This window comes from Cynara cardunculus, assembly GCF_001531365.2.
Source record: "Cynara cardunculus var. scolymus isolate 2C chromosome LG 1, CcrdV1, whole genome shotgun sequence".
Classification (NCBI taxonomy): domain Eukaryota; kingdom Viridiplantae; phylum Streptophyta; class Magnoliopsida; order Asterales; family Asteraceae; genus Cynara; species Cynara cardunculus.
In genome coordinates this window covers 5,501,787-5,518,027 of record NC_037528.1, presented here as the reverse complement: position 1 = coordinate 5,518,027, position 16,241 = coordinate 5,501,787, and the positions used below count along the sequence as shown (strand labels likewise).

Below are 16,241 nucleotides of genomic sequence, written 5' to 3'. Positions count from 1 at the left end.
ATTGTTTCTTTAGCTTTCAATGGTCTTAATGGTTCCTATAAAGCTATGTGAATTCACATTCATGTACATCTGGCCTCCTTTGCTTTTCTTTGCACTAAGGGTATGGAGGAACTTTACCATACAAAGTAAGAAAATGACTAAATTGCACTTCTTAGCCATTAAGTAACTCCAGTTCCGACTGTGAAATGACATTTTTGCCCATAGCTTGTTCATACTTTTTATTACAAGTTAGTTTTGCTTATTGACCACTCTATTATTCAAAGAAATTGTTTATTTAACCATACAAAGTAAGAAAAATGACTAGATTGCACTTCCAAGTTCCAATCCTAAGAGTGAAATCACATTTATACCCATGGCTTGTTGAAAATGAAAATACACAATACTTTTGTATTACTAAAGACTTGGATTTGAAGCTTAAGAAAAGAATAGTGACAGGGGCAAATTGGTAAATGTGTAAAAAAGATGTTTCTTTTGGATATGGCCCATTTGGAGGCCATTATGGCATTGCTTTCATTATATTTAGGCCTCCACTCCAAAAGGAGCTAATAATTTTGAACCTTTGTTTGATACCTACAAAACCAATATCTAATAATACAAAATTAAAATTCTAAAATATTCCATTCCTTTGATTAAACAAAAAAACAAAATCTTATTTTATTTTATTTTTGGATTGGTGATGTGAGAGATTTGGAATAAATAGACAGCATCTTTTATCAAAAATTAATTCACAAATGAATAAACCATCAAAATGTTTTGGAAACTTATGTTTTTAAATATGATATATTAGTTTAACAATAAAAATTACCATTTTAACCTTATGTTTAAATATCATATATCATTAAACACATCCAAAAGAATGTAATTATATATGATATTAAAATCTCACGCCTTTTCATAAAATGTTTAAATAGATCACATGAACCATCCTTTGTACATATATATTAATAAAAACATGTCCATCGTACCTTTGCTACTACAAGTCATTTAAGTAAATGATCTTAAATGAGTTTTTAATTCAATTCATGACTTCTTTGCCATATCTGTATCTATACTATATTATAAAGCATTTAACAAAAAACTTTTAAAACCATTTTTTATGCATCAAAAACTGTTTATTGATGCATATTACTCAAAATTCAATATTACAAATAAATTACCCGTAAGTACAACTTATTGAAACTCAATTATAAATTCGTGTAACTAACTGCAGATAAACATAATTAAATACATGATAAACATCTAATTTTAAATATAAAAAAATCTAAAATATAATTAGGATAATTATTGAATTCTACCATAACACTTAATTATTATTTTTATTATCATTAAATCTAAATTAAATTAGAATAAAAACTGAATTAAAAAATTACATAAAAGCATGAATTTGGAATTGTTAATTTGATACTAATATCAATACATTTTTTCAATTTTTTATGAGATATTCGAATTTATATTTTATTTAAATATAAAAATATTATCATTTTATCAAAATTATATAAAATCGTATTATAATATTAACATAAGTAAAAAATAAAATAAAACATTGAATTCAAGATGTACATTATGCAAATACACTTTTAATAAAAAAAATTATATTCGCTATAAGGTCATGTACCACCGACTACGATCCCTTCATCTTCCAGGTCTTTATCAAGCGATCTCCGTCTGTGAGAACTCCCTAAGGTGCTTTTTTCGGCAATCTCGGTCTCCCAGAACTCCCTTTGTGCTTTTTTTTCCGGCGATCTCCGTCTTGAATCTTTGGAGTTGCCCAAGTTCCGGCGGTATGGGAGGAACACGATGGATCAAAGGCCAGCCAAATTCAGAAGGTAACCCTAGATGATTTCAAGATTCCAATCAATTCTAAGAACAATCTCTTGTTCTCCTTATTAACAAAGAGTACCGAATTACCCTTCTCTGCCATTCTGGATGCTCTATCAAAATCTATGTCAGAAATTGAGGATATCAAAATCTATTCTGGCGGCTACACCACAACCCCAAAACCCCCCATCGTCTTCCTCCACCATTACAGTGAGGATATAAAATCGAAATCCAAATCAAACTCGTATACTGGTGGAGAACGAAATCGAAATACTTTGATTGGTTTAGGTCCAGATCCGTTCCAGGGGAAGGGGTTTCTGTTGGATGTTTCCGTTTTCTCCGATCCATTACAATCCGTTTGGTTGCAGTTGTGAGGTTCGGTGGGAAAGGGTTATGTGGATTGTAGGCAGGGCTGGCCTGAGATTTTGAATGTCCATGGCCGAAAGCCAAGAAAATGCCTCTTATATGTGTATCTAAAAACCAAAATAAAATATTTGAAGGGGTTTGGAACCTAGTCAATCTAGGCGGCTCATCCCCATGCCGATTTCTTTTTCTATTTTGAGCACCCGATGGTTGTGATCGAGGAAACATATCTCAAGTAGTTAAATTGTTAAACAAATGATACACCTAGATTTGGCCGTTCAGGGTTCGTGTTGTAAAATTTCCAGGAAAGTGGAATGATTAAGCAACCTGGACAAATTGATAAAGGAGAAAACATAAGCATCAATCTTAACTCTTTGTCCTCTATTAACCTGCTTCAAAACAGCTCCTAAAAAGCTTCTAAAGAGCCCTCAAAACAAGCCCAGAACAGCTGGAAAAGGACCAACTATATAATTGAACATCCTTCCTTCTAAAGAGCCTTCTAATATCTAAACAACCTTCTAAACAGCCCTAAAAAGTAAAAAAAAATTAGAGCTTTTTAGGGCAACTGAAGCTGTTATAACGTTGTATTATGTCACTCCTGGAGTTAAAATATTATGTCACTCCTGGAGTTAAAATAGTGGGTCTTCTTAACTGAATGGCTTTCTCTAAAGCTTATTCGCTACAATATTTGTGGCAATGGAGTCCCAGATCTAATGAATTTACTCTAGGGGCCATCATGGTGAACATGAGCCCCTCCTTTAGAATATTTCGTTGTTCATGCTAAATAACTCATGCTTGTGATCAAATGATGGTGAAGCACTTAAGCTTCATTGTAAATACCATAACCAATTCCCTATGAAAAGGTAATTGTGGCTAGAATCACTCATCCTCATGTATCAAACTGGTTAAGTGTTTCACCATCATTTGATCACAAACATGAGTTATTTAATTATTATGTATTTCTGTTAGAACTTATAAGGCTGTTTAGAAATTGCAAAACAACCCCAAAAACAGCGAAAAAAATCAAAACAAAAGTAAAGTGGATGTAGAAATATTCAAACATAAAGTGATCAAAATCAAGAATCTCTCTTCATTGTAATGTTGTTTACAATATTACATCTTTAAAAGAAAACATAAGTAGGCACTAGGCAGCTTCATCTAGATTATGAATTAATCAAACAAGAATTAGAAACATAAAATAAGTAAATAACTCTAACCTCACAAGTCACAAGTTAGTGTCCAGGGCAGTTTCCAAACTTCAAAATTCCAATTCCAGTTCGCAATTCCAATGTCAGCCACAAGTCACAACCAGGAAATTTGCCAAGAAAGTCATTCGATTAAGCAACCTGGACAAATTGATAAAGGAGAAAACATAAGCATCAATCTTAAACCTTTGTCCTATACTAACCCACTTCAAAACAGCTCCTATTCACATTTTGAAGTCTTTAGAGGATGTAAATAGTGAACAGGAAATCAGACTCTTTTCATGGATTTTAAGATTGAGGTTGCAAAACGAAATAGCCCCAAAAATCTATTCACATTTTGTAATGTTGTTTAAATTACAGAAAACCTAAGTAGGCAATTAGGCATACATATACAGCATTACATTTACATGATTACATCTTTAAAGCTTAAAAGAAAACCTAAGTATGGAGGGCAACATCATCTAGATTATGAATGAATCAAACAAGAAATCAAGAATTAGAAACATAAAAAATAAAATAAGTAAAGTAAATATTAATAACCCTATCAGTTGATGGCTAACCTCACAAGTCAATAGTCGAGAGAGACTCAAGACTCGAGAGAGCGAGAGGCGAGAGCGAGAGCAAGAGAGAATCGGTACAAAGGAATAATATGTTCGTCAATTCGACAGTTCGTGAGCAAGAGCGAATCGGTACAAAGGAATAATCGTTACTTCTGTGACTGTAAATTTGTAATCTGTAGTTCTGTACTTTTGTTAGTGTTTGTCAATCGACAGTGACAGTTCCTGAGCGAGGAGGCGAGAGTCGAGCTCTCGAGGACGAAAGAGAGAGCGAGCGAGGCCGATTGAGTATTGTGGTAATGGTAATTTTTTTAGGCCCAAAACTGAACCTATATATGCATATTGGGCTTCATAAACTTGTTGCCCTTAGAATTTTTGCTGTCCTGGGCCATCGCCCCTTGGGTCTATGGCCAGGGCCGGCCCTGATTGTAGGTGTCGTGGAGATCAATAAAGGCTTGTCGGTTGAAGGTTTCTTGGCTGGGTGTACACAGAAGGGAAGGTTAAGGAATAGAATTATAGAGGGTGTAATCATTTATATTTTGTTTTTTAAAGCAAAATAAGTAATTGATCAAAATACCCCAACTTTAACGGATACAATCCATAACAAAATCGAAACCAAAATGACCATGCTTGCAATTATTTCGTATGGAGGACCATTTGCATATAATCACACGGACGAAATCAATGATTTACTCAATATTTTATAACTTTATTATCTCAATACAAAATAATAATAATTTAATCTTTTATGTTCTTATTATCTCCATGAATTAAACTTTATATGTTGCCCAATGTGACTTAAAAGGGTTGGTTTCGATGAGAAATGTAAAAATTAACATACTCTCTCTGCATCTGATCTCACCAAATATTAAAAGCTAATTCTTGATTTTCAACATAATTTGCTTCAATCAGAAAGAATGTTCATCGATTATGATGTTTAGCCCGATGGGGTGGTATCGTTGGATCTTTTTAATCATTAGCAACAGTCTCCTAATAAACTCAGAATAGCCACATATAAATAAAGTCTTTTTACGTAAAACATAACTAACTTTTCCTCTACCCAAATGGTAGAGAGGTTGTCTTCGTGAATACCTGACTTGCAACAAAAAACCCCAAATCTTTGACATCTCAATCGTGGGTTTTCAGTGAAACAAAGAGCAGAGAAATGTTTATACACGTCTTGCCCCCCAGATCCTACACGATCAAATAAGATATTGATATGTTTTGTTAAATTTAATGAGACCATGTATGCATCAAGAACCAACATTAAACCATATGGTACCAGCAAACTTCCCACAAAATGCAACACTTTGTGTAGCCAAGAATGCATCATCAACATTCAGATGACCTAATGTGAAATCTGTGTATATATATAAATAAATTACATGTAGAAAAACTAAAATCACATATCATGAATCAGCAACTCCACATCTAAACCGCATGAGAAGAATGATTAATTAGGGAACTTGAAAGAAATGATAATAAATTGGAATCAAGAATGAAAGGGGCATCTCCTTATTTCTTTCCATTTCTGCAACCCCAAATGAAAAATCAATGGTTTTTCTATAAGTTTTTGCTTATTATGCAACAAGTAAATTGAACCTAGATGGAGTGTTTTAGCTTCTTTGCATTGCTTTGTTCTCCAGAAATGACCTGAAAAGTATAAAAGCTTGCCGAGGGCGATGCAATGGCACTTCATGTCCTGCACCCGTTACTGACACGAATGTCAGCCCTTCGTATATTTGGCTCCAACCCGCAACCTAATCCAACACGACCATGAAGATGTTCAGAAGATTGTTGAAATACGTATATATATGATATGCAAATTTGGAATGTAAGAGGAAATTTTAATTCATTACCTTTCCATTATCATACCACGGATACCAATTGGCGATTGTCGTAAGATTTAACGCGTCGATGGAGTATCTTGTTGCGGTTATGGGAACGACTGAATCCGTATCACCACTGTAGGAGAAAGGCACAATCTTTTCATCAGGGTGATATCTATAATTCTAAGGACTATTTAGCTGAATGGCCTTTTCAAAAAGAGAATTTAAGAATCTAACCTTCTAGTATATTTTTAAGTTCTTTAGCGAGCAGGTTGTTTTGAATATGGGCAGACTGTTTAGAACTAAGAGCGGTTCGGATGAAGGTCATTGAGTTAAAAGAAAAATAGAAGGTCATGCTCCTAATTGAAAACTCATGTTAGGTAATTTATCCAAAGGACCCTCTTTCTAAAATGGGTTGTTTTGTAAATAACCTTCTACAGTAAGTCATTTTCACAAACTAACCTTCTAGTGTTTTTTTCAAGATTTTACAGGCCAGATCGTTACACCAGAGGGCGGGGTGTTTATCATCAGAGATACGTTATTTGAAGGTTATTCATGCTCCTATTTGAAAATTCAGACGTTATTGGCCATTCCTACTCTTATCTTCCCAACACGGAGTATAATGAACAAAACTTAACCACTCTTGAAGGTCTAACAGACAATGGAAAACAATCAAATTAAGTACAAGAAGTTGTACCTGAACACCCATACACGTAAACCAGCAGCCATGAGTTCCTTGTAGATGGGAAGCATCGACAGTGGAGAGTCTTCCCAATACTCGCCAACAATATCACTGCAATTAAAGAAACTTCATCATATAAAAGCTCTAAGGCCGATGTAGAAGAGCCGACCTCTTTAAATTTCACACACACCTGCATGTTTTCCAGGGATATGAAAGCTTAGCAATGTTGGCATGGAAAGCCTTTTGAACTTCAGGGAGATTGAAGTACTGATTTGCATATCTCTCAGTGCATGGATCATATGCTCCACGCATCCATGGCTGTTCATACAAGGAAAGCTCAGTCATTTTCAGGAAGACACGATCAACAAGTAGGTTAACAGATTTAGTACTAGGGTCATTTGGTTGATTGACCTTAAATGAGTTTTCAATTAGGTTCATGACCTTGTAAAAGAATTTAGTTCAATGACCTCCATCTGACCTGCTCCTCATGTTAAAAAGCCTGCTCCTGGTGTAAAACAACTTGCTCCCGAAAGTACTTGAAAATACACGAGAGGGTCATTTTGCAAAACCAGCTTTTGGTGAAGGTCATTGAGCCAAATAGCCCTTTAGTGTGATTTAAATCAATTCATCATCTAAAGCGACTAATATGAAAGGTGAAATTCAAGGGGCCAATAAGTTTCACATTCAATTAGCTTGGTCCTCTGTGATATCTCTATAGAGAGATTTGATATAAATAAACTTACATAACGTCCTCTACGCATTAGTGATGAAGTGTTATTGCAGGGCTTTGTATATATGCTATACGGATCTATATTTCCCTGTTCTATTTCGGCCGCATTTAGAGCTCTGATGCACTCAATGGGTGGATGCTCAGAGGACCTTCCCTCACATGTTGTCTGAAGAGACTTATAAGTAGAATCTGAAATCAAACCATGGGTCCACCAGTACTCGAATGTGCCAACAAAATCGTTGTAATCATCTGTAACAGCATTTCCGACCTAAGAAGAATAAAAGTTGGAAATCACGGAAGATGGTATTATAACTAGTGATCTTGACAAGTATATTCGTTTTATACCATGAAACCCTTGAAGTTAATAACTGGATTCTTCACTCCTTTGTTTCTTTTGTAAATGATTTGAGACAATTGAGGAACGTAATGACCTGAATTAGAGAAACAAAGACGCCTTAGAATGTTTAGCAAAGAGAAATATTGTAAAGTTTGCAGCCTCTATAGTAACTAGATTAGTTGGTGTATGGGAACCTGCATAACTTTCTCCAGCAATGTAAAAATCTCGGTGCTTGTATTGAGGGAACCTCTCAAACCAATTGACAAGGAATACATATGAATCTTCAGCTACAAATTCACAACACCCATGTTCCAAAAACATCCGAAGAAGTCAAAATTAACCAACTTTAAGTTCAAGAACACAATTTTATGCAGCCTAATCATGTAATATACAACCAGTGGATATGTTGAGAAGGGGGGAAGTTCTTGTAGAGATTGTGAGGCTCTTACCTGTTCTAGCATCACCGGAGTTATACAAATCTGATGTAGTGTTTGAATATGAGTAGCCAACTCCTGCTGGTGATTCTAGGAAGAGCAGATTTGCCACTGCCAAACCAAATTAAAGAATCGAGATCAGTTACACATTTAATGACAAACTACTGCAGCGATTGGTGAAATTAACATAGAAAAAAGTGGGTGATACGTGATAGATTACATACACTTGTTCCAAGAATAAGGGTTTGAGAAAAGGGTCTTCCCATCAGAATTTATATGTAAAGGACCAATCTCTTCAGCAGCTCCATAAGCTACAGAAGAACAACCAGGCCCACCATTAAGCCATAACACGAGTGGCCTTGATTTAGGATCACGATTTGCAGGTGACTCGGTCAACCAGTAAAACAATGACCTCCCAGATTGTTGGTTCACAGTAACATAACCCGAGTACTGGGAGAAATCAACATTTGGTGGCTGCCCAGGCAGCTGCCCAATCTTATCTCTCTCTTGATCCGACAAAGAATAGCAAGTTCCAAGAAAAAGAAAAGAGAAACAAAGCACAAAGAAAAACAATGAATTGCCCATGAATCTAATGAGATCTTGGAATAACACTAATCCCAGAAGTATTACTGGGGTATCTAAAGAATAATATGAATAGACGCATATGCTTTTCTATGATAATTAACCAATGGGATGATAAAACCTAGAGCAAATAGGCAGCCCAAGTGCTAGAAGGGCTACAAGATATTCTTTTGAGGTAAGTTCATCTAAACAATCGAAACAAGCATATGAGCGAAGAAAACCGAGTGAACTGAAAATGACCCACAATGCCCACAAATGAATTATGATAACAATATATCAAAGAAGACCACTTAGTTCAATCAAAAGAAAAGTCTGGCTGTTTTCCGGTGAATTCGATAAATGGTTGTAATTTCCAGATAGAGACATATACAGCAGTGACTACATACAAAGAATGGTGTGGGGGAGATGACAGCGAAAGGGGTTAGAGAGAGAAAGACAAAAAGGGTTATAACATAATCACAAATGTTGATGAATTTATTCACAAACAGTGCATGCTCCATGATTCCAACCTTGTTTCTTGGTTAGAATTACGTGAGTTGGACTCATTTCTATATAATTAGTATATAGAGAATAGTAATAGTATATTGGGTACAGTCTCTTTGGGATATTTGACCGAACACTTAATATGCGCACATGGCCGAAGAAGCTGACTATGCCGAAAGAACTTAAAGGAAAAGATATAAAATGCAAGAAAAAGGTTGTCCACTTTATTATGGATCTGATTTGCAGGAAGAAAGAAAATATTGTTAATAAAATCTCTTGCTACAATTTTAATCAAAGCAAGAAGGATGATGACATAAGCCATTACCTTATCTTTCTAAACAACATCATCTCCCATTTATCTTTTTGTGGTCGAGATTTCTAAATGCAACCCCACTTGGTAAAAGAAAATTTAATGAGTCAACAAGTCAAAATTCGAAACAAGATTAATCGTATAAATACAATTTCATTTGTTATCAGTGGAGGAGAAAAACGAATGTTCCTTTTTAAAAAGTTAAATATCTTCTTAATCAGATGTATTTTAAGATACTAGAAGAGTACTCGCACAATGTAGCGAGATACATCTCGATTTTAATGTTTCATTTTATTCTTAGTCTTTTTGGATGTCATAATATGGTTTTGAGAAATCAATAATGTTTTTATTTTTGAATAAAATATAAATTTAAAGATAACATAAGAACTTGAAAAAAATATATATAAAAATTCTAGTTTTCTTAGATACTTTTTCTAATTTAAAATTTTATTATAATTTAATTTAGTTTTAATAACAAATTAATTATTTTTTATTTAATAATATAATTTTTTATAAGAATAATAATTAAGTATTATGTTAGATAATCATTGTATTTTAGATTTTTTATATTTAAAATAAAAAGTTTATCTTATATTTGATTATGTTTATATGCAGTTAATTACAAAATTCAGAGATGGAGTTTTAATAAATTGTACTTATGTTTATTTTACTTGTAATTTTGAATTTTAAGTAATATGTATCAATAAACAGTAGTAATATAATATAGATAAATATATTTATATTTATTTTCGTCAAATAAATAAATATATTGTTTTTATAAATACCTCAAATTTAAATAAAAAAATGGTAGAGTTTCTGCACCGGAATGGCGGTGACAGCCGCTTGTTGTTCCATTCTCGCTGGCCATTCCCGTTTCAACTTTTAACTTTTTAAAATAATATGCCCTCCAACTTTAATATTTGACGCTTTAACCCCTTCAACTATCACTGACTTAATATTTCTATATTTTCAGTCTGTCTTCTTCCTTTTTTATTTTAGACTACAATTTTGGTCCTATTGGTTTACATCAACTAGAATAAATTCCTTAAACTTTATTAATTGAGGAATATTTTTGTTTTGTTTTGTTTTTTTCTTTTCAAAAATAATCAAAAAATATTATATCATATAACAATAAAACATATATAACAATAAAACCGAGTTTTTTTTTTTTTTTTTGTAAAGATGGTGTGCAAAGCTTTTCTTCCACTAGAGACCCGATTTCGAATCCTACTAGTATCATTTTCTTAGTTTTTAAATTTTTAATTCATTACGTTTCTGGAAAAAACTGCAATAAAAGTTTCGAACACAAGACCTCACATATGAAAATCAATGAATTAACCAACAAACCAATGATGATTTTAAGAAAAATATCCTTATATTTGTTTCTTATAGTTAATTGGTGCCACCGTTTGAAAAAAGTTATGGTCCGTCCCTAGTGTGGATGTGTGTCGAGGGTGTGTATGTGTGTGTGTGTGTGTTTTTAAAGAGTATGGTGGATGTTTGTGTGTGCATATGCGTTTCTAAAATAGTGTTGTGTGTGTGCGTGCACGCAAGTGTGTGTGATATATGCAACAACAATGGTGGGAAGGGTGTAGATAGAGGCGTGTATTTCTCCAGGTGCGTATGTGTGATATATGCAACAACAATAGTGGGAAGGGAGTAGAGTGGAAGAGATGGCCAAATAGGCCCGGCCTGGCCTAGGTCCAGCGGAGGATCGAAACTGGGACCGGTCTGGCCCGAGACCGATTGAGACTGGTTTGGGACCAGCGGTCATGGAACGGTTACAGTTTTCATCAAAAAAGAAGGCCCGGCCTGCCCGGTACCGATATAGGACTGTTTACCCAATTTTTCAAAAATATTACTGTTTTATTATCAATATCCAATAGCCATATGAAAAAATTTCCCTCATTTTGACCCTTTTTTGTCTTATTTACTCTCTACTCACTGTATATAAGTCATATGGTGTATGAGGAAATATACCAACTCACAATATTCACAATTCATGTTATCATTCGTGATTTTGACTCATATTCTCGCAAAAAAATGTATTTTTCAAGTGTTTTTAATTGACTCAATTACATATTTTCAAGTATATTAGAATTAAACTTTTATACCTTTTTAGAAAAATTCAAAAAGAAATATGTAAAGACCGAATTTGAATAAAATACATAGCACCAGTTTTCGGCCTGGACCAGAACCGGTTCTCATAACCGATTACAAAGTACTTAACCGGGCCTTTGGTTTTTTGTCGGGATTGGGACCAGTTACGGGAATAGTGTTTGAAATCAGGACCAATTTGGGCCCGAACCAGCTCACGACCGATTTTTGGCCATTTTTAAAAAGGAGTGGATGGAGATTTGTATTTTTACAATACGGATATTATATATAATATTTTAATGAGTAAAAACAAAAAAAGTGAAATAACAAAAATGCTCTTCATTTACTGGTTTAAAAGAACCATTTTCAAAATAAAATGCATCGGTATCTATTTAATAAAGTATAAGAACATTATTTGTAATCGAATATAAACCACAAGGACCAAAAACGTAATTTACTCTTTATTTTTTGTTTTACACAAAATCTTGATCACCGGTGAACAATCGGCTTCTATTCATGATTACATTTCTTTTCAACTATATTTCTTATCATTCACTTGCTACCGACAACCGTTTCCCCTTTTTGACCAATAATTATCAACCATATTTTTGTACCATCAATATTTATTGTCATATGAAATTAATTTGCCATATGTAATGATCCATGAATCCTTCATTGACTTTTGGATCTAAAAAATAAACGACGATGACTCAGATTCAGATGTAACCGTTACATAATCTTGCAATTATTTATGAAAAAAATGTAACATCTTTTAATATTCAAAGTCGTTATGTTAAAACTGATTGACGATCGATAGAATGCCGAATTTTAAATTTCGAGGGGTTTTTCTTTTTGAACCCACCAATTGTTGTCCTTGTGTAGAAAGCAATCAATGATTCAATGGTCTTCAACTTGTCCTTGTGACTTGTGAGTGTGGTCCAAAAGGTCCCTCTCGTGCCATGTTGGGCCATGCCATCTTTTTTCAAGTTTTAGTTCTCACCAAACTTTTGAAATAAAAGCTTAAAATTATATCCCAAATGTATTCACAATTTATATTCATGCTTAGTTAGGTATTAAATCAAAAAGATGAATCAAAGCATTACCACACAATCATGTTCTCATGGTGTGTTTATATATTGTCTGAGTTGGTACATGATATGTTCAAATCTGTAGTAAACGAATAAGTAATTCATCGTAGAATGATATTTAGGTCCAGTGTAACAAAGACCTTCTCTTGTCCTATCGGCATATCTATACATACTGACTTTTCCTCTACCATATCTCTGTTGAAATGTCGCAACTATGCCATATGACATCATGTATATCCTCCACATAATGGTCGTAGGACCGGCACGATAAAAGAGTTTTGGAGGGTAGTGTAAACCCCTTTTTTTCCACAACTTTTCCTCCCCGGTAGATATGTATAATTACGTTAGCAATAACAAATTTGATTGGTTTGTTGTCATTTCTTTAGAAGGACTCGTAGCCCCCATTCGAAATATATTGTTTAGGCTCCAACTTAGACCATTGGGCCGCATATGCAAAAAGAGTTATGGGCCATTGTTGATTGACCCATGTTTTGTTGATGACAAAGCCCATTTATATCTTTCTTTGTTAGAATATATACTTTAATAAAAAGTTGTACGGAAATTACTAGTAAATATAAATCTGCTTAAAACTTAGGGAAAATGGAGATTTTACGAATTTTTGCTATAACGTATTTTACAAAACCTTCTTTAAAACAGGAAAAATATGAAAGATATGATAAAATTCTCTAAATTTATAGAACTCTCGAAAAATTATTACTCATGAGAGAGAAAATATATTTATTATTTTACATTAAAAATGGTATTTTAAATAATAAAAAAACAAAATTAAATATGATATAATAATATTTTTTTAGAGATATTTCATAGATGATAAAGTTGAATTAATATGTATGGTAGGGTTAGTGGACCTTTCATTGTCTACAAAAAAATACGTAACATAATGCAATTATTACTCAAATAGACTTCCTTCAGTACCAACCAAAGGAGTTGACTTGTTGACTTTGACACTTTAGGACTTCTTTTTCGGGCTGAATTTAATAAATATAGTCGATAAAATTTGTCTTTTAGTTATTTTTATTTCATATTTTCAACAAAATCACTATATCTGCAAGTTTGCGAAGGGATAACTTCTTTAAAAAAATGAACTGAAGTGCCACTAAAGTTTCAAACTTGCAGAGGTCTCAACACATCACCTGCAGAGGTGCTCATCACAAGTCTTCATTTTTCAGGAAGTGGGTCATGTGTCATTTTATTAATGGGGCCATGTGATTCAAACTCAAGATTATCTTCTTTTTTTGAAAAAAAAAAAGTTCCTCTGTGTGTTGAGGAATGGTTACTTAGCGGAGGTGGTGATTTTGTTGAAAATATGGAAGATAAATGACTAAAAGTTGAATTTTGTCGACCAAATTGACTACTTTTGTTAGTTTTCCTTTAATAAAACATGTGAAACGTTAATAATTATAGATAGTTATTAATTTGATGATAATTGGATTTAGATCGGCTTGACTTTATTTAATTATCTATACTATTTTATTAAGCAAATTTAGCAAAAGTCTTAAAGTTTTAAAATACTAAATGACCAAGATACCTTTTATACTAACCTTACATCACTTTTTCACCCCCTCCTTTCCTCATATACACTCACCCTCTCACAACTGATTTTTTTAAATTATAATTTTAAATTTACACTTTATACCCCTATAATTAGTTAATTAATTTACTTTACGTTCTTTACTTTTAAATGTTTTATTTTAAACTTTTATCAAATTAATATACATAATCGTATATCAATTAAAACATGTTTAAAAAATACATCTTTATTTTAACAAGTTACACCATTATAATCGTCTCGTTAATACCTTCGAAACGAGTCCAATATTGAATAGTTTTTGACTTAATTATATTTTTATATATTATATATACTATGAAAAAATATTTTTGATATTTACGATTTATACTTTTATAGTTATTTATTTATATATATATATATATACACTATATATTTTGGGGTTAGGTTGTCCAAATTGCACTGTATAATATGTTTTGAATTAATATGTTCTTGGGTTTTTTTTGAAATATATATATATATATATATATATATTAATTCAACCTTAATCTGAGTTTCTGGACAAGAAAGAGGGTAAACAGTTGAAATTTCATTCTAAAACCTATCTTTTTTAGTCTTTTCATGGCTTATGATCTGTCAAATTTGTAGTTTTCTTTATTGGTTTTGAGTGTTTATCTTAAAACTCAAGTGTCTTGGTTTTTTGCTCTTGGTGTAAATCGAACACATTTGTGGAGTCGTTTAAATATGTTGGATTTTAAATATATTGGATTTTAAACTGTCATACAATTTTTTTCATCGATAGTCTGTAATTGGAACCATAACTYTTATTTATTCAAATTGTATTAATATGTAAAGACCAAATGTAACATATATCATCGTTAAATCTTATCTTATAAAACCAGTGGAACTTCAAAATCATTAAAATTTATGGCTCCCGCCACATTGCGTAGGTAAACAACTAGTTGACTATCATATAAGAATATCTCCAACAGCTTCTCCAAAATGAAAATTTGAGGATTTTTGCACCAATAAATTTACTAAAACCTTCCGAACGGAAAAAGTATGAAAGAGAAAGATATGAAATTATTTAAATTTGATTTTTTTTTTTTAGAAATGATTGTTTATGAGATATAAATGATTTTTTATTCATTCTACCAATAAAATTACTTGAATTAAAAGTTTATAAGAGAAAAATAATATTTTATAAATTACATTAAATATTTTAATAATATAAATAATTATATAACAATTTTTTTTTTTTTTTTAAGATTTTGACTTTCAATTAGCTATCAAATTTCAATTAATAATGGATGGGTTCTATTTGTCGAATAACTTTCTATGCACTCATAATTATTATTATCAAACTAAAAGGGGGTTTATTTGCACAAGGATAGACAACGTGGGATGTGGCTGGATGTTACACGTGTTGGCAGGGTGACGTAAGCAGGACTGTTTTTGTCCCACACTGGACCGGGTTCTCTTCGTTCACATGCTGGGTACGGAAGGGCGGGAAAGGTCTTTGATTCCCGTATCTGCACACGCTTTAACTACCCACCCACCATCTCCATGTTTTTCCAACTATACTCCTTCAACTTTTAACAATTGAAAAATACACCCCTTAACTATAAAAAATAAACAAAACTCCCTAAATAAACATAATACTTTATTTATATAAAAAAGTCAACAATAGTAACATTCATTTATGATATTATGTATAATGTTTTTTACCCATTATAATTGTTCTGGTTTGAATGTTTAAATAATTTCATTAGGTTATCGGTTAATTAAACTTTATATGTGCTCTAAAAAATAAACAAAACTTAAATCATTTGCTTATGTGGCCTCAACACCCCTTCTCCCTTAAATCGCTCTCCCATGTGGGCCCCTTATTATGGCTGGAATTTCCACCAGTCAAGAACAAATAGTCGTTCGCTTCATCGACACGTAAGATAAAGTGAACACAATATCAACATTGGTGACATAATAGCCGACACGAATGTTACTCTATCGGCTTTACATTCACTAGCACCTTCACACGTACTCCTCCTTGCGGCTAGTAACATCCACAACCCAGTATGCCCATCAATCAGTTTGATCCAAATTGAAAGCACACCAACATCAAAGATTAAAATCAAATCACATTCAACCATAAACTTTTTCGATTAGTTTTATTATGTTACAAGTTTTCTTTTATGTTT

At 32.7% G+C, this 16,241-nt stretch overlaps 1 protein-coding gene across 1 annotated transcript; it reads right to left on the bottom strand.

Annotated features, from left to right (window-relative positions):
* Positions 1-5,237: 5,237 nt before the first annotated feature.
* Positions 5,238-8,784, bottom strand: LOC112511506 (serine carboxypeptidase-like 27). The gene is made up of 9 exons (XM_025117151.1): positions 8,180-8,784; positions 7,971-8,066; positions 7,716-7,808; positions 7,530-7,615; positions 7,198-7,452; positions 6,645-6,772; positions 6,470-6,565; positions 5,803-5,908; positions 5,238-5,703 (listed from the first exon to the last, which is right to left on the bottom strand). The coding sequence occupies exons 1-9, from the start codon at positions 8,538-8,540 to the stop codon at positions 5,560-5,562; spliced, it is 1,365 nt and encodes a 454-aa protein (XP_024972919.1). The 5' UTR covers positions 8,541-8,784; the 3' UTR covers positions 5,238-5,559.
* Between the last annotated feature and the right edge of the window lie 7,457 nt (positions 8,785-16,241).